The sequence below is a fragment of the Panulirus ornatus genome, chromosome 4 (assembly GCF_036320965.1).
Source record: "Panulirus ornatus isolate Po-2019 chromosome 4, ASM3632096v1, whole genome shotgun sequence".
Lineage (NCBI taxonomy): Eukaryota > Metazoa > Arthropoda > Malacostraca > Decapoda > Palinuridae > Panulirus > Panulirus ornatus.
Genome location: NC_092227.1, coordinates 3,005,392 through 3,025,082, shown reverse-complemented (window position 1 = coordinate 3,025,082; position 19,691 = coordinate 3,005,392). Strand labels below are relative to the sequence as shown.

The following is a 19,691-nucleotide window of genomic DNA, read 5'->3' as shown; positions in this document are numbered from 1 at the left end:
GCGGGGAATGAGGGGAGATGACTGTAGACACGAGGGCTGATCTGTGACGGGGGTTACAGAGGGCCGTCTCTCCTTCCCATGCATGGGAGACATGGCCTGGGTGGAGGGGGGGATAAAGGCAACCCCCCACCCATGACATGGGACGGGGGTTCTAGGCTCCTCTGTGACATAGGGCGGGGGTTCCAGGCTCCCCCATGATACAGAACGGGGGTTCCAGGCTCCCCCATGACATGTCATGGGGGTTGCAGGCTCTCTCATGACCAGAGGAGGTGACAAACGTCTCCCCATGACTCGGGATGGGAGCTGGAAGCGGTGGTCATGATCTAAGAGGGTAATGCAAGGATCACTATGATCCCCAATGGTGATTTATGTCTCCCCATAACCTGGGGTTGTAGCTTGAGGCTCATATATAACCTAGGATTGTAGTTTGTCTCCCCCTAACCTGGGGTTGTAGTTTGGGGTTCCCCATAACCTGGGATGGTAGTTTGCCTCACCCATAACCTGGGGATGATAGCTTAAGTCTCCCCCCATAACCTGGGGATGGTAGCTTAAGTCTCCCCCATAACCTGGGGATGGTAGCTTAAGTCTCCCCCATAACCTGGGGATGGTAGCTTAAGTCTCCCCCATAACCTGGAGATGGTAGCTTAAGTCTCCCCCATAACCTGGGGATGGTAGCTTAAGTCTCCCCCATAACCTGGGGATGGTAGCTTAAGTCTCCCCCATAACCTGGGGATGGTAGCTTAAGTCTCCCCCATAACCTGGGGATGGTAGCTTAAGTCTCCCCCATAACCTGGGGATGGTAGCTTAAGTCTCCCCCATAACCTGGGGATGGTAGCTTAAGTCTCCCCCATAACCTGGGGATGGTAGCTTAAGTCTCCCCCATAACCTGGGGATGGTAGCTTAAGTCTCCCCCATAACCTGGGGATGGTAGCTTAAGTCTCCCCCATAACCTGGGGATGGTAGCTTAAGTCTCCCCCATAACCTGGGGATGGTAGCTTAAGTCTCCCCCATAACCTGGGGATGGTAGCTTAAGTCTCCCCCATAACCTGGGGATGGTAGCTTAAGTCTCCCCCATAACCTGGGGATGGTAGCTTAAGTCTCCCCCATAACCTGGGGATGGTAGCTTAAGTCTCCCCCATAACCTGGGGATGGTAGCTTAAGTCTCCCCCATAACCTGGGGATGGTAGCTTAAGTCTCCCCCATAACCTGGGGATGGTAGCTTAAGTCTCCCCCATAACCTGGGGATGGTAGCTTAAGTCTCCCCCATAACCTGGGGATGGTAGCTTAAGTCTCCCCCATAACCTGGGGATGGTAGCTTAAGTCTCCCCCATAACCTGGGGATGGTAGCTTAAGTCTCCCCCATAACCTGGGGATGGTAGCTTAAGTCTCCCCCATAACCTGGGGATGGTAGCTTAAGTCTCCCCCATAACCTGGGGATGGTAGCTTAAGTCTCCCCCATAACCTGGGGATGGTAGCTTAAGTCTCCCCCATAACCTGGGGATGGTAGCTTAAGTCTCCCCCATAACCTGGGGATGGTAGCTTAAGTCTCCCCCATAACCTGGGGATGGTAGCTTAAGTCTCCCCCATAACCTGGGGATGGTAGCTTAAGTCTCCCCCATAACCTGGGGATGGTAGCTTAAGTCTCCCCCATAACCTGGGGATGGTAGCTTAAGTCTCCCCCATAACCTGGGGATGGTAGCTTAAGTCTCCCCCATAACCTGGGGATGGTAGCTTAAGTCTCCCCCATAACCTGGGGATGGTAGCTTAAGTCTCCCCCATAACCTGGGGATGGTAGCTTAAGTCTCCCCCATAACCTGGGGATGGTAGCTTAAGTCTCCCCCATAACCTGGGGATGGTAGCTTAAGTCTCCCCCATAACCTGGGGATGGTAGCTTAAGTCTCCCCCATAACCTGGGGATGGTAGCTTAAGTCTCCCCCATAACCTGGGGATGGTAGCTTAAGTCTCCCCCATAACCTGGGGATGGTAGCTTAAGTCTCCCCCATAACCTGGGGATGGTAGCTTAAGTCTCCCCCATAACCTGGGGATGGTAGCTTAAGTCTCCCCCATAACCTGGGGATGGTAGCTTAAGTCTCCCCCATAACCTGGGGATGGTAGCTTAAGTCTCCCCCATAACCTGGGGATGGTAGCTTAAGTCTCCCCCATAACCTGGGGATGGTAGCTTAAGTCTCCCCCATAACCTGGGGATGGTAGCTTAAGTCTCCCCCCCCCCCCCCCCCCCCCCCCCCCCCCCCCCCCCCCCCCCCCCCCCCCCCCCCCCCCCCCCCCCCCCCCCCCCCCCCCCATAACATTATCCACAGTTATGTTGCATACAAGTTAAACCGTTCTTGTATATTACTTTTGGTCATAACATATTTCTCTATGATACAGTATTGATAAGACTTGTGTCTGTTGGAAAAATTGATAGTCATGGATTATTTTTTTTCATGTAATGTGTAATCTGCATTTGTATTTGGTGTATGTGTGTGTGTATGTGTGTGTGTGTGTGTGTGTGTGTGTGTGTGTGTGTGTGTGTGTGTGTGTGTTGAATGATAGAGGGAGGAAGGACGTCCCTGGGATGGATAGAGGGACACTGGGTGGGATTCTAATGGGGAGTGTGGGAGTGTCCTGGGGAGTGTGGAGTGTACTGGGGAGTGTGGGAGTGTCCTGGGAATAGTGGAGTGAACTGGGGAGTGTGGGAGTGTACTGTAGAGTGTGGGAGTGTCCTGGGGAGTGTGGGAGTGTACTGGGGAGTGTGGGAGTGTACTGGAGGGTGTGGGAGTGTCCTGGGGAGTGTGGAGCGGAAGGTTGGGTGTGGGAGGTGTGGTGACTTGTCCTTGTGAGACGCATGAAGGAAATGTCTCAGGGTGTTGTGGGGGGGCTTAGTGGGATGGAGGGGGTCATGTTACTGTGATGGAAGGTCGATCCCTCCCTCCCTCCCTCCCGTTAACCTCACCCTCGCCCTCTTTACAACCCTGTAAATCCTTCCGCCCGTCGCCATTCACACCAGTCGGCTCAACCCCTTCCCTCTCTCTCTCTTTCTCTCTCTCTCTCTCTCTCTCTCTCTCTCTCTCTCTCTCTCTCTCTCTCTCTCTCTCTCTCTCTCTCTCTCACTCACACACACACACACACACACACATTCTATTAACCCCTCTGTTCATCTTCTTTGTTTCTTTACTTCTTTTTTCCCCCCCCTTTTTTTTTCCTCCTGGCTCTCTTTGACTTCCCCTACCTCCGTCACCAGTTTTCCCCTCATATTCCATTTTCTGTGCTCCGATTTTTCAGCAAGACATTTCTATTTTGGAACGATTTCATTGTGGTTATTCGTCTCTCTTGTTTCTTTTCTAGTTTATCTCCCAGTACACAGATACCATAGCTATAGATTTACTTGAGTATAAGATCCTGTGTGAAGAGGTACATGTGTAGGGGTGGGTGGAGGCCAAGCTAGGGCCATCTGTGCGGTACACGCCTCCCTCATAGCCATATCTTCGCCAAACATTGACATCATTACGGTATGATTACCGTATCATCCTTTGGCTATGATGCTATGATTAGTATATAACTCCTTCCGATTAAAGACACTGGAAAACAAATGTGAACCAAGCCTTCAAATGGCCACGAAGACATAGCAGAAAAAAGACACTTTAACTTAGCCTTTAACGACACGAAGAAACGAAGTCATATAACGAACAGATGGTGGATACGAACCGGTCATAACACGAGAGAGAGAGAGAGAGAGAGAGAGAGAGAGAGAGAGAGAGAGAGAGAGAGAGAGAGAGAGAGAGGGGGGGGGTGCTACAATGGCCTAATATTATAAGGATGCCTGGCGACCTCAGCATTGGCCATCACAGGAGGAACTGTCGAGTGTGCGAGGAAGATGAGCGGCGAGGGAAGATAGAAGAAGGGAATAGAGATACGCAGGGGAAGATAAGGATGTGGAAACGAATGCATTGAGGATGGAGGAGAGAGAAATGCAAAAATTATTTGAAAGAATGAATGGAATGTATGAGGCAGCTAGTGAGGGAGAGGCCATGTGAGGGTGCGTATGTTTTATGGGTCCCCAACCCACCACAATCTTCCCTGGTAGTGGCACGATATACCTGTCTTCCTGGTAGTGGCACGATATACCTGCCTCCCTGGTAGTGGCACGAAATACCTGCCTCCCTGGTAGTGGCACGATATACCTGCCTTCCTGGTAGTGGCACCATACACCCGCGAATCCGTCCCCCTCGCTCATAAAAACCCTGACATCATATATTTGGCGATGATTGTCCATAGAAATAAAATTGGCGTCGTAAACAAGAAGGGACGAGAGCTATATATGTATATATACCAGGCTGTAGGCAGTAGATGGTAGGCAGGCGCTGACAGAAAAGGCAGTGTGGCCTGGGTGTCGGGAAAAGTAGTGACGGCAGTGTAATAAAACCAGCACTGCAGTGGCTGTCACGTTCCCCTTCCATGGGCTAGGGAGCTGTCTTTCCTTTTTATCCCCTCATTTACTCGTGAGTTAATGGAACTCAGTCCATAAAGTTCCTCTTCATCACTCATACGAACACCTGACAACACGGTACTTACAAGATCCTTCATTTTATGCATGTCTAGCTCCTCTAACTCTGAATGCCACCTCGACACGAAACATCCCACATCTACGTCCCACATCTGCCACTCTGCCATCTAGCTTATCCCATGTGTCCAGTGCATGCTACAGATACACCCAACACTCTTTCAGAAGACTTAACACACCTCCTCTTCACCTCGTCTCTGCTTGTTACCATTTCCCTATTTACCTTCATCACATCACTTATGCTCCCATTTTATTCTCGTGTTTTTCGCACACAGTTAACCTCCTTCTAAAATCTTTTCTTATTCTGCCTGTAATTCACCTGTCTTTTCTCAAACCGTCTCGCATTGCTCCTTTTTTATTTTTCATGTCTCGCACCTTTTTCTTGACGTCCTGCCGCTTCCTCTCGTACATTTCCCAGTCACACGCGCTCCTTCCCTGCAAATAACGTCCATACACCTCTCTTTTCGTCACCCACTACCCTTTCTCATACGCTGAACCTTCACCATCCACATGTAACGTTACACAGTTCATCCAGCACACATAACCAGTACTTCCCTACCCATTCATTTACTCTCACCTTACGCCACTCTTCTCTCAATCTCTCTCTTGGTATCTCTGAACACAGGTCAGTTTTCCAAGCTCATTCACTCTCACCTCCTCTTGACACACATATCACTTTCTCTGCTCCACAGGTGAGATTGGCTGTTAAGGGAAGTAATCGGTCAGTCATATCGGTTATAGTAAGGACAAGAGTGGTCTGCCCACGCGCGTGTGTGTGTGTGTGTGTGTGTGTGTGTGCGTGTGTGTGTGGGTAAGTTCACACCTTGTGTTACACGCAGCTGTTCCTGTACGCCCGTGATGTCAGATTTCATTGACACGTATGGATGTGCGTGTGTGTGTGTGTGTGTGTGTGTGTGTGTGTGTGTGTGTGTGTGTGTGTGTGTGTGCGCGCGCGCGCGGTCGTGCTTATATATATGTATGCATACCGCTAATGCACCTACTTTTTATGTGTAATCATATATATATATATATATATATATATATATATATATATATATATATATATATATATATATATATATATATATATATATATATATATATATTTCTCCAGTGGAGAGCTAGTTGGCTTGTGACTAAACCTGTGTCTTTTTTTCTCTCTTCTTATAGTGTTGGAGTCTCCTGGGAAGACCATATAAGGTATGTATCACCACTGCTCACGTCTCTTGACTCCCTCCCTCCCTCCCACAGTCCCTTCCTCCCTCCCACAGTCCCTCCCACTCACTCCTCTCCCCCTCTCTCTCCATCCCTCTCTAGTTGCAACACGTTTTCTATATTTTCCTTCCCAGTTCTCGTCATGATTAGGATTATGAATCATGTATTGTTTCATTTTTAGGAAAAGGATTCGAAAGAAATGTAAACATTTTCATGTGGGAATATGTCTTCGTCAGGGAAAGATCCGTGATGAAGTGAGAGGTTAACATGTGCTGGTGGTGGAGTGTGGATGTTAAGATAGTTAAGTTGTAGGGAGAGATTAACATGTATAAGAATGTTGAGATTACTACATTAAGGTGGAAATTTACATGTTAAGGTGGTGGTATGTGGAGTTTAATGTGTTAAGGTGGTGATGTGTGGAGCTTAGAATATTAAGGTGGAGGTGTGAGGAGATTAACATGTTAAGGTGGTGGTGTGTGGAGATTAGCATGTTAGGTGGAGGTGTGTGGAGGTTAACATGTTAAGGTGTAGATATGTGGAGGTTAACATGTTAAGGCGGAGGTGTGTGGAGATTAACATGGTAAGGTGGTGGTGGTGTGTGGAGATTAACATGTTAAGGTGGAGGTGTGTGGAGATTAACATGTTAAGGCGGAGGTGTGTGGAGATTAACATGGTAAGGTGGTGGTGGTGTGTGAAGATTAACATGTTAAGGTGGAGGTGTGTGGAGATTAACATGTTAAGGCGGTGTGTGGAGATTAACACTTTAAGGTGGTGTGTGGAGATTAACATTGTAAGGTGGTGGTGGTGTGTGGAGATTAACATGTTAAGGTGGAGGTGTGTGGAGATTAACACGTTAAGGTGGAGGTGTGTGGAGATAACACGTTAAGGTGGAGGTGTGTGGAAGGTGTTGGTAGACGGGTTAGGGGGAGATGGATGTGGCAGGTGGAGGTGCCAGCCAGGGAGACAGGTGGCTCAGGGTCATTAATATGGCAGGCAGGGAGAGAGAGAGAGAGAGAGAGAGAGAGAGAGAGAGAGAGAGAGAGAGAGAGAGAGAGAGAGAGACAGAACACCTCATACATGCAGCTGGGGTCCAAGACAAGACTTCAGCACCTTGCTTGCTTCCATCAGAAACATTGGAGGATGCACAGTAGAGAAGTTCAAGATTGCGCTGGACAGGTTACACCTACAGAGTCTACCAGACCAGCCATGGCTGTTGAGGGCTGCTGCCTCCAACAGCTTGGTCGACCATCGAACCCAACTCTGGTAGCCTAGGCCAAGCCCCGGGCTGTGAGGGGTAGAAGACCCACATTAATTAGACCACTCATTAAAGTCATTTTTATTAGACCAGTTGATAAGAACCATCTTTATTGAACCAACCAGTCGAACCAGCTTAGTTAATCTAAGCGATCAATAAAATCATATTTATTCGACCAGCCAATAAAACACTTTTTTTAGAATTGAAAATAAAAACATCTTTATTAGACCAAATGAGAAAATCCATTTTTAATTAAACCAGCGAATACGACCATCATTATCAAACCAGTCAATAAGACCATCTTTATTAGACCATTCAGTAGTAAGGTTTGTTAGTTACAATATTTTAAAGGCATCAGTAGTGTTATAATCTTTACTTTGTCAATATTTAGAGAATATATGTATTTCTATCATGGCTCAGCCATTTCTTCAGTAACCTCTAACTACACTTGGAGAAGAGGCTGTTAGGCCTCTCTTACCCCCAGGCTGATGAGGATGACCTCAAACGAGGTGACAAAGTCGCGGGTCAGTGTGTGTGTGTGTGTGTGTTTGCTGAAGGCCTCGGGTCATGTCAGGTCAGTGGGGCGTAGGGTCACGTACCAGGGGCGAGGAAAGTCAAGATGATGATCCTGAGAGAGAGAGAGAGAGAGAGAGAGAGAGAGAGAGAGAGAGAGAGAGAGAGAGAGAGAGAGAGAGAGAGAGAGAGAGGACAGCAACGTGGGCTATACCAGTTGGAACTCGACAGCCACTGAAGATGTTTTAGCTACGTCCTTTACGAGCTCTAACGACGACAGTGTTGTGCCAGTGTGAGAGGTGAGGGGGGTATAGCGCGTAGTGCTCACCGCTCTTCTTTATTTGATTGCAGACACTGTTCCTCTCTGCTGCCAACAGCATTTCGTTTACTATCTCTAGGTTCATCTGGGACTGATCTGAACCACATGTCAAGTTTTCTTTTCAATGATTCTGTCGTTATTCCATATGTGTGTGTTTATATATATCATGTTTCCCTTGTATGTATATTGAACAGACGTCTACCTTGCTGGGTGGTCTGTTGTAGATTTTGATATGATTCATCGTCATTGGCAGGTCTTTGTAGATTTATATGAATTTCATGTCCTCTTTGTTGAGAGGCTTTCACATATAAACCCATGTTCGTGTATAGTTTCCTTTTGCTGCCATGCGACGATTATCTGAGATCTTTATCTTCATCTCTCTAAGCTTCATAGGTTCCAGTTCTTTCATTATGTTGCAAGTGCATCTTGATGAAGGTGTCATCATAGCTGTATATTTGGTCTCATACTGAGACGATGGAAGACTGACTCTAATCTGAAGTTGAATGATTTTCCTGCTCATTTATCTGGCGTGCCGCAGGGCGAGACTCGAACCCCTCCCGCAACTCCCGAACGAAGCATCTCCACCCTTGTGGCAGACGCCGGAAGTGTGTGTGTGTGTGTGTGTGTGTGTGTGTGTGTGTGTGTGTGTGTGTGTGTGTGTGTTAAGGGGGGATAGGAGAGAGAGAGAGAGAGAGAGAGAGAGAGAGAGAGAGAGAGAGAGAGAGAGAGAGAGAGAGAGAAGGGAGGGCTGTGGGTTGTGGCAGGGTTATGGCCTGAATGATAAGCTCCGGGACAGCTGTGTGAGCAGTGCCCACAACACCATCATCATCATGGCATCGGTTGTGAAACCTCTTTATTTTTTCTCAAGAATTTCCTGTTGAGGCCGAATTGTGGGGCAGAGGGAGGGGTGGCCAGGACAGTGGTGTGCTGGCTGATGAAAGTGATTGAGATGGAATCTCGAAGGCTCCAAGTGGGATACTAGACCTTAAGGTAGGTCGTGTGTTAGCCCCCGCTGGCTCTGAAGGGTCGAGGCTTTGAGCCGTCTGTGTTCACAATATATATATATATATATATATATATATATATATATATATATATATATATATATATATATATATATATATAGTATATGAGGAGTGGCATTTCCGGCGTGGGAATGGTTGTATTGTGCGCACATGGAAGATTATCCTCCTGCTGCTGGTGCTGGTGTTCCTGCCTACGACATTTCATCCTTCATTTTCAACATTCCGGTCTTCGTCTGTCATGTTCCTTTCTTGGGAATTTCTCAGAACGGGTTGCTGGTGAACTGACATTCTGTCTCACGTCCCCCGCGTGCGTCAGGCATGCGTCCCATGCGTCACCCACGACGCGCGCGCACTTCTCCTTCCTGGTGCGTCGCTCATGGTCTTCTGTGATCTTTCGTAACAGTTTGTATCCGATGTTTGCCCATCCCTCATCCTTTTCCTCTTGCTCTTCCTCTTCTTCTTCTTCTCCTCCTCCTCCTCCTCCTCCTCCTCCTCCTCCTCCTCCTCCTCCTCCTCCTCCTCCTTCCTTCCTTCCTTCCTTCCTTCCTTCCCTCCTCCTCCTCCTCCTCCTCCTCCTCCTCCTCCTCCTCCTTCCTTCCTTCCTTCCTTCTCCTCCTCCTCCTCCTCCTCCTCCTCCTCCTCCTCCTCCTCCTCCTCCTCCCTTCCTTCCTTCCTTCCTTCCTTCCTTCCATTATCTCATTTTCTATTCTTTCATTCGTTCTTTCAACTCTCTCTCTCCAACCTCGCCTTCCTCTCTCTCTCTCTCTCTCTCTCTCTCTCTCTCTCTCTCTCTCTCTCTCTCTCTCTCTCTCTCTCTCTCTCTCTCTCTCTCTCTCTCTCTTCCTCCTCCTGTATTAACACGGACTGGAGATCCTCTCCTCCTGCGACCTTGGCCATCTGTTCTTGCCGCGGGGAAATTTAGCGAATGCGCGTCTGTCATAAAGACAGGTAAAGATAATGCTGTCATAAAGACAAGTAAAGATAATGCTGTATCTGATAACTCTGGAAGATACATTATCATTTCTCTTAAACTTTCCATCATCATCTTCCGGTCATTTTTTTTTCCAATCTTTTCTTTGTTATTATGAATGTCATCCATCCCTGGTGTTGTACACCTCCCATCACCTACTGTTCCGCCCCACCTCCTCCCCATCTCCACTATGGCTCGGCGCGTGAAAAGGCGTCATGTGCGTAAACTTGAAAATGTTCTGTAGATAAACAGGAGACCGAGGCTGAGAAAAGGGGGAGAGGGATGATCAACAGACGCTATGTACACACACACACACACACACACACACACACACACACACACACACACGAACGTGGGGATTAATATGTATAGTCTATTGAGCGCCTGTTGATAGACGGCTGTGTAAAAAAGAGGTCTTGACAGGTGGTGTAAGAGGGAGCTTGGACAATCTTCTTTGCCCTTTTCCGCACCTTTTCCAGTCGCCCTTGATGTGTGGTGGCCAGGGAGGAAGACCAGGCCGGGGCAGACGTGGGTGAGTGTGGGCAAGAATGACAGGTGAACCTGGATGTATATCTGCCATCCTGACCTACGCGGATGCAGTACCTCCATCACATGCTTCCTCGGGGCGTGGTAATATCCTACCTCACCTCCTGCTCAAACTCCTTTAATTATCCGTTAATTAGTTACCATCATGACCTCCCAGATATGGATTATTTGTACTATCCTCGGCTGTGTGTTGTCAAAGCTGCTGGAAGCCGCCGTAGCTTCCAGGGCCCCCCACGTAGCTTGAGGGCTTGTGAGCTTCCAACAGCTTGGTCGACCAACGACGAACCCCATCCAGGAGCTTGCGCCCAGCCCGGGCTGCGGGGGTTGGAGACCCCCGAAGACTCCACGTGTGTGGAGACGGTTTTAAGTTGACATAAAAGTGCGTTGTGTAGAGCACTTACCGTAAATGAATAAATAGATAAAGGAAAGAGAGAATGGTTTACTGTATTTAGGCAGCCTTTCGGAGGGAAACACACATGTGAGGTATTACAGATATTACAGAGCTGTGAGGTCGTGGTGGTTGCTAGTTAACTCATCATGAATGAGGTGATGATTCAGGTGGTGATGCTGTGTGTGTGTGTGTGTGTGTGTGTGTGTGTGTGTGTGTGAGGAAGGCTGGGGAGAGGGATGGAAAAGGGGTGTGGGTTCTGACCGTGTGAGGGGTCACGGTCAGAGGTCAAGCCGAGAGGTCATCACCCTGGCACTGACCGCAGACAAGGGTGGGGAGATAGGAGGGGGTCAGGTCAGAGGGAAGGAGGTCACGTTCGGGACGAGTGTGGTGAGCAGGGAGTCAGGCTTAAGGGCGCCTGTGTGAGACGGCGAGGAGAGAGACGGTAGGGAGACGTGAACGCACAAGGAGACGGGGGAACACCATCATTATATTTCATCTGGGAGGAACTAGATTGATGTTACGTCATTAATCATTTCATTTTGTGGACTAGTTAAAGAAACGGGGAGGAGGGGGACGTCTCCCTCCCTCCCTGTGTGTCATGTGAACCACCCTACTTCTGATTTTGAAGTGTGCCGTACCAGGTCTCGAGGCTTCGAAACTTTTAGATGGCTTTGAATGATACTTATGGCCAGATATCCAGTTCCCTGAAGCATTCTCTTCGTAGTGTCAAGGTGAACCAGATTCAAGGATTCATTGATTCTGAACCTGAAGATACCGAAGCTTCGGGCAAGGCAGTATGAACAGTGAGACTTGAAAACGATGCGATTCGAACAGACGGAAAGAACTGATAAGAGAAAAAAAAAATCTCAAAGTGAGGTGCAGTTTATTTCTAGTTCCCCCCCCCCCAACTTGAGTTGATTTTGTCCGAAATAATTTATTCTGTTTTAGTCTGAAATAATCTCTCGAGTGTCAGTCTAGAGAGATAATGACAGTCTCGATTAGGTTTGAGGAGTTAACCGAACCTAACCTAACCTAACCTAACTAACCTAACCTAACCTAACCTAACCTAACTCCAGTTGGTAACGGCGGACGTTATATAAACAATGTGGGTTGCGGGGGGGGGATATTTTAGGGAGTGGGGAGGGAGGTGCACCGTGTTGAGGACTGTTGTTATTTACCGAGATATTGGAGGGGAGAGAACTGGAGGGGAGAGGTTCTTGGTCATTGTGTGTGTGTGGGAGAGAGAGAGAGAGAGAGAGAGAGAGAGAGAGAGAGAGAGAGAGAGAGAGAGAGAGAGAGAGAGAGAGAGCTGGAGGGGAGAGGTTCTTGGTCAACCTTCGCCATTTTTTGGTGAGGGTTGACAGTATCGACTGGCGGGGTCCGTCAGCCATGTTGGGGGCGGTGCCTGCGTCTCTCTCTCTCTCTCTCTCTCTCTCTCTCTCTCTCTCTCTCTCTCTCTCTCTCTCTCTCTCCTCTCCCTATGTCCCCTCTCCCTCTCTCATTCTCTTGTTTCAAATACACTCACACGCAACCTCTTTCTTTCTCTTAACCCCTTCCTCTAGTGCCTGAATTTCTCTCTCTCTCTCTCTCTCTCTCTCTCTCTCTCTCTCTCTCTCTCTCTCTCTCTCTCTCTCTCTCTCTCTCTCAGCACACGCATCAATATCACAAAACCAAATATCAGACATGTCCATCTCCATCAAGATCACACAGGTCGGGGGCGCCTGTATGAATACCGCGTTGTTAAGTATGTTGGAGACGTGTGACTGAAGGAGGAAGCTGATGGTGTAGTGGATGTACTGAGAGGCGGTACTGCGGAGTACTGGCAGCTGAGTTTATGTGCAAAAGTAAATACGAAATTATACTGACTCCCATTGCACGATGTTACGACCCTTGAGCACGACGGCGCGAGCCTTTGTGTGTGTGTGTGTGTGTGTGTGTGTGTGTGTGGATGGGAGGGAGGTAGTGCGTGTGTGTTATGGTTCTGGTTTTAATCCTGTTCCTGTCGTGGATTATGTTGCCTAAACCGCCCCTCTCATACGCCACCCCTCTCGTACACCACCCCACTCATACACCACCCCTCTCATACACCACCCCTCTCGTACACCATCCCTCTCATACACCACCTTTCTCATACATCATTGCTCAGTCGAGTATCGAACGTGTTAAGATTTATTAAGTTTACATCTGCCCTCCTGGGAGGATGTCCAAATCCGAATCTGGTCAAGCAGTTTGAGACCACACAACACAAGGGTCGAGGTGAGACCACACAACACAAGGGTCGAGGTGAGACCACACAACACAAGGGTCGAGGTGCAGAAGATGGTGAGGAAGTGAGGGAAGTGGAGGAATGCAGCAGAGTCGAGTCGTCAGAGTCTGACTGAGAGCATTTAGTCAAAGTGACGATGGCGGAGATGTTGCGGGAGCATGTTCCCCAGGTGTGGGATGAGGTCCAGGTGATGATGGTTGGAGAGGGTCGGCGGGAGGAGCAGTGTGTTGAGCGCCTCTTAACAGGTGGTGTAAGAGGGACATAGGATGATCTAGCATGTCCTCTTCTGCACCTTCTCCAACACCGTCTCTTATGTGCGTCTCCCTCTCTCCTACAGCAGCGTTGATAACGATGTTACCGTCTCTTTCTCTCTCCTTTCTCCTCTCTCTCTCTCCCCTTACCACCTAAGCCACCACCACCACCATTGTCTCAAAGCCCTCCCACCTCCCTCCTAAGTCAGTCGTACTTATGACCTCTCGGAAGAGCAGAGAGAGAGGGAGGGAGGGGAAAAAAAGCCACCAAGTCTGTGGGTTACAGAGGATACGGTTTCCTGTGGCAGGAGCGGAGGCAGTCGGTGCAACCAGACCATGCGGGCGGTCAGGTGGCAGGACTTGTGGTGGAGAGGGAGGGGAGGGTGGGGCGTTGGTAGCTGTAGATGATTAATTATAAAGGTCTATTGTGATGACCCCAAGGGCGAGGGAGACACCTGGTGTGGGTTCGTATTGTCGGGTGTAACTAGACCGTGTGGGACGATATCCCTGAGGACCTGCGGCACCGCCTCCTGCGGGAGCTTGTAGGAGGGAGGGGAGGTGAGTGGGTGGGTGGTGATGGTGGTGGTGGTCTTCTTAGTGTGGTCCTCCGGTGAAGGGAACTTGACCTCCCCCACCTCCCTCACTCACTGCCTCGGGACACGAGGGATCAAACCGCCGGCGATATCTTGGCGGCCGCGTTCCCTTGCCTCCTCCTCCTCTTCTTCTTCCTCCTCCTCCCCCTCTTCCTCCTCCTCCTCCTCCTTAAATAAGAACTTTATAACATGACAGTTTTTTTTTTTATATATATATATAACTTTTAAGGCATCTCGGATTTTGTAGACAGACTCAGAGTACAACGTAAGTTTCTGTAGGTAAAATTGTGACCAAATTTCTTTGGGTAACGGTACAGTCAAGTTTCTTTTGGTAAAAGTACAACCAAGTTTCTTTAAGGTAAGAGGGAAGTTAGGTGATCACTGAGGATGACATTTCGTCTAGGGGAATGTCAGTCAGAGCTGAGTGTCTTGTGGGAGGCGCCTCGGGATTGTCTTAAAGGCGTCACGACAAAGTTTCGTGAGACGGGTCGACACCCTGACGTGACGTAGAGAATCATTATTGTCTAGTCGGGTCTTACTGTACTGACTTGGCTACACTGACTTTGTAAATAACTGCCTCAGGATCGACTCCTTCGGGAGGTGACCAGTATCTTGCAGGCATTATACTTGGTCGCATTGGGCGAGCTTGTGGGTGGGGAGGGCGGTAGGGCGTCGAGGGGTCCTTGCGCGGTGGTTGTTAAAGATAATAACGCCGTTCGAGGGTAACTGACCCACCCACATACACACCAGCGTCGAACTTTGATGAGAGAAGGATTGGAACATGTGTCCCCCCCCCCCCCCCTCCCCCGAGCGACGGTAGGTAGGTAGGGCTGCCTCGTCAGGGAAAACGGGTTGTGGGTGTCCGGAGAAACACGTAAGGAGGTAAAGAGCTTCACAGACTCGGGGGCTCTGTGTGGGACGGGGACGAAGAAAAGGACGTCGGCTGGGCCAACATGAGGACGTGGACAGGTGTACACCAGCAGGGCGCACCAACATACACCAGCCAGGATGTGGTGGTTGGTTAAGTAGGCCTATGGGGCGCCGCGGCCTCCAACAGCCTCGTTGAACACGGGGGGGAGGAACGCGGAGGCTTGGGCCCAGACCTATCTGTGGTGGCGGGGTAGAAGACCTCCTCCCGAACTATGGTCAACGTATTAAGGCTCTGTCGAATCCAATGTGTCATGTTGCCATCTGTATCAAGGCTTGGTTTTCCATGAAGCATAATGTGATTATCATCCATCCATGCAGCTCAGGAGACGACCCCTGCGTTATCTCCAAACCCAGTCTGTTATCGCCTGTCGTGTGAGGTTACGAAATCGTGTGTCGTCACGAATCGCGAAACTTATATGTTTCATTCGTGACGGGGAAGACTGGGAAACGACAGAGGTTCAGACATCTGTGGCATGATGGTGTATTAATCTGACACTGTGTTGCATCAGCTTGACATGATGTGATTATTACACGAAAGTGCACTTGGGAACTTATCGTGTTTCTTTTTCCCCGTGGACTCATAGGAATATATATATATATATATATATATATATATATATATATATATATATATATATATATATATATATATATGTATATAATCTCACGTGATGTATAAAATCTGACGTGACAGTACATCACTGTGGTGTGAGTTTGTATCACTGTTACATGATTAGCCTCGCGCATGAGCAGTCATTCCCAATTTTATGACGTACGTGGCTCCTGGACACCCCAACCCCCACTCCCTCAGTATCACGCGCGACAAAAAAAAAAAAAAAGGAAAAAAAAATGTATCTGAGCAATTCCTTCGGTGCAGCACTGGCGAGGGGTTGAGTGTCTGAGGCATTAGTCACACATACTGGCCTTACCTGCCTCGCCCTTTATGGTAAAGAAGTTGAAATACATTCAGATAGTATTCACTGAATACGATTCGATTCAGTTTGGTTAGTCGTATAATTCTAAGCGGCTGTGAGCGGTGTGTTATATAGACGTGGGAAATATAGATCTGGGTTAGAAGTTCAGTCAACCGAGACAACCGTTATTTAGAATGTCTTTGGCCGAATGTCGGGTGTGTTCAAGTGACCAGACGCGGCTCCAAACAGACTGACTGATCCTAGACCCAGTCATGACGTCATGATGACGTGTCGCGAGAATTGACGGGGACGACCCCAGTCTCGTACTCAGTGGTCGTTCAGTCGTACTCAAAGACATCGTTGTTGGCATCATGGTTACGATGCCGGAATTACTCTTTCTTTTTTCTTTTTTTTCCTATGCCTGTTAACACTGCTTGGTCTTCCGGGGTGTGGAGGGGCGGCTGTGCGGTCTGCTGCCACGAACAGTCTGACTGATCGTGAAGCAGTGAAACGCAGTCTGTGGAGAGGCTGGGCTCCGGGGGTAGAGATAGGCCCCTGGAATGAATTGAGTTGTGTTGGGAACAATGGCCAGTTGTAGGGCTGATGGTGGCAGTGATGACAGCAATGATGGTGATGATAGCCAGTACTGACAACACTGTGTCAGGGGTGGTGCTGGTACTGGCAGTACTGCACTAGAGGTGGTGCTGGTAATGGCAACACTAGACCGCCATGGGTGATACTGGCACTGGTAACACTGGGTTACGAGGTGGTCCTGATATTGGCAACATTGAGCCTGTGGTAGTGTTTTACTGGCAGCACTGGGTCAGAGGTGGTGTTGGCACTGACAGCACTGGTCCAAGAGTAGTTCTTGTACTGGTAAATGGTGGTGCTGGTACTGGTAATAATGGGTCACGCGTGGTTCAGGTATTGGCACCAGTAGGCCAGGGTTGATGCTGATACTGGCAACACTGTCATGAGTGGTGCTGGTACTGGTAACACTGTCAGGGTATGTTTTTGTTGGTGCTGGCAACACTGGAATAGAGATGGTGCTGGTACTGGCAACGCTGGATTAGGGATGATGATGTTGGTACTGGCAACACTGGAACGAGGAGGGTAGTGCTGACGCTGGTTCAGAGATGGTGCTGTTACTGGCAACACTGGGTGAGGGGATGATGCTGGTGCTGGCAACAGTGGGAGTGGGCGGGGTCTAGCGGGGCCATAACAAGACGTCAGGCGCGGCAGCCAATCAGCGGCCGCGGCGCTCCCGTGGGTGTTATGGAGGACACGGCAGCAGACTCCGGGGGACGAGAACCACCAACATGAAGCAATAAATGGGAGAAATGGGTAATAGGGCAGTTGATAAGGGCACGTCGGAGGGAGAGATAATGGAAGAAAGAATGTAATACGTGAATTAATATAATTGATAATGAAACAGGGAACGGATGAAAAGAAGCGTTTTGTAAAGTTATGGGTTAAGAAAATGAGTGAATGGAGTACTTGACATAATGACGTAAATGGGAAAGTGAATAATGTAATCGAAGGAATTGTTTGTGGTAGTAATTGTTAATTGTAATTCCTATTGATGATTAGCAGTCGTCATTAACCTAAAGACAGTCCCGTAATTCTTAATTTTCTTCGTTTGTGCTTACATTTTGCTTCATATATTCCCTCGCATTTTCGTTTACTCTCCATTTCTTAAAAGTCTCCCCTCTCCCCATTACTCCCCCCCACCCCTCCCCTCCCCTCCCCGAATGATAAGGAGGCCACAACTCCGTCATTTTTTGTCCTAATGCACTTCCGGGGGCAGCTCCTCTTACCTGGATTACCTTCGACTCGGCCCGCCCGCCCGCCCGGCAGGCCAAGTGCTCCCTTCCCTCTCTCCCGCCCACACCCTCGGCCAAGTCTCCCTCACCCACCCACACACCCACCCACGGCCAAATGTCCTCACCCCCGCCGCCACCACCCTCGTGGCCTGATAACTCGCGGTTTTTTTTTTTTTTTTTTTTTTGCACGCTGTTATCTCGTCGAGTGTCCAGTCTTAGTCTACAGGGAGGCGGAGGGGGTTGGGGGTCCTGTATGTGTTATTATACCACCCCATATTTTGTGACTGAGTGGCCAGTCTTGCTATGAAGTGGAAGCTGGAGTTGTATTTGTGTTATATTTACACCCTTACGACCCTCCCCGAGTGTCCAGTCTTGCTTTGGTGAAAGAGAAAAAGAAAACCGTGTTATATCTTTCTTAATGGTATGAGCTGGAGTGTCCAGTCTGTTACTAATATTTTGGTCGTGAATTCTATCCTTGATTGCCCTCGGGGATTTAGCCAACCGTAGTGGAAAGACCTGCGAACAGTTGTTGTATTTGGCAAGGCAGAACACAGCGGGCAGGAACGGAAGATTTCTTTCTCCACATCACCATTTCCGTGTTTGTGGTTCACGTGTCGACAGCTCCTAACTGTGACATTAGTTGACGATGCTGTCGAAGGCGCTGAATGAACTTGACATGCTATTAGAGTAAGTTTGTGGCCTTGTTGGTGTTTACCCTTGTTGATGATTACCCTAGTGTCTTTTTGCACGTTTTCTATACGGTGTTGAGGAGTACTGTGGGATAAGAAAATTGCGTTAGGGTTGATCACTAAGCTGTCTGGAGTGCCACCAGACGTACAAAATATAGGAATGATTGAAAACAGTGCTGATTCGAACTCGTCTTTCTTCGAACAGAAAGTCGAACCTTTAAACCCTGTTTCGCGTCGAGGCTGAAACACCACCATAAGATAATCCGAATGTGCATAATACTAGTTCAACCGTTAGTAAATCTTTCATTTGACTTATGTCGTAATAAAGATGACGATTTTGCTACTGTTATTCTTTCAGAAATGATACAGAATGTACGTAAGGAGATGGCGGTAATGTCTCGCGTTTTCTTTAATAGAGCGACTTTCGTAGAATATCTTACGTCAATCTTAATAGCTTTACCGTGTTCAGTAGACGCATCATGTAGTACATCTACTTCAGATAAGACGTATTTTCAGCGTATCATCTTCCTGTCTTTACGAATATGCCTTTAACCTTGAGTCGGAGAACGTTGGTGTGCTTAAACCCGCTGTGTACGGCTGTACGACCCTTGAGCATGACGGGACGACCCTTGAGTAGGACGGGACGACCCTTGAGTAGGACGATACGACCCTTGAGTACGAGGGTATGACCCTTGAGTACGAGAGTACGACCTTTGAGTTGGACGGTACGACCCTTGAGCATGAAGGTACGATCCTTGACCACGGCGGCACGACTCCCGAGTGCGTTGGTCTAATCATGGACCTTAGGGTCGTACTGTCGTACTCGAGGGTCGTACGGACAACCACAATAACACCTCTAAGTATCCTTGTATCCCAGCAACTGGCCTAGTGTAAGGGATATCTAGATGACCTGAGGTCAGCGTTCGTCTGGTTATTTTTTTCTACCATAAATTCGCTGAAGATTCACAAGAAAAACATTTGTCAGTCGTATCCTCGTGCCAGGAGACTCGCCACTCCTGACGAGTGACGTAAAAGATCTCCGAAAACCATCGTAAGGTATACGTAAGGTAAGGTCCCAGACCCAGCTGTAGGGGGTAGAAAACCTTTCAAACCATCGTAAGGTATACGTAAGGTAAGGTAAGGTGCCAGACCCAGCTGTGGGGATACAAGACCTCCCAAACCATCGTAAGGTATACGTAAGGTAAGGTAAGGTGCCAGACCCAGCTGTGGAGATACAAGACCTCCCAAACCATCGTAAGGTAAGGTAAGGTCCCAGACGCAGCTGTGGGGGGTAGAAGACCTCCCAAACCATCGTAAAGTCTACTATGGCGCCATTCTGAGAGGAAATGGCTAATGCCAAACCAATATTTGTACAACCAACAGTTGGTGCTGCCTAAATGAATATGTAAATGTAATCAGATCTGAAGCAA

At 48.6% G+C, this 19,691-nt stretch overlaps 1 protein-coding gene across 5 annotated transcripts in view; it reads left to right on the top strand.

The window, feature by feature from the left end:
- Positions 1-19,691, top strand: part of eya (eya transcriptional coactivator and phosphatase 2) — a 271,419-nt gene that overhangs the window by 160,379 nt on the left and 91,349 nt on the right. For 3 of the 5 annotated variants that reach the window (XM_071692443.1, XM_071692452.1, XM_071692461.1), the window contains one exon: positions 5,732-5,761. Coding sequence is in view for 2 of the 5 variants with exons in the window: in XM_071692433.1 (XP_071548534.1) it covers positions 18,219-18,259 (41 nt within the window). In the remaining 3 variants the exon portion in view is untranslated. Of the gene's footprint in view, positions 1-5,731; positions 5,762-18,103; positions 18,260-19,691 lie in introns of those variants that run through there. The other 2 variants (XM_071692433.1, XM_071692424.1) reach the window with 1 other exon arrangement.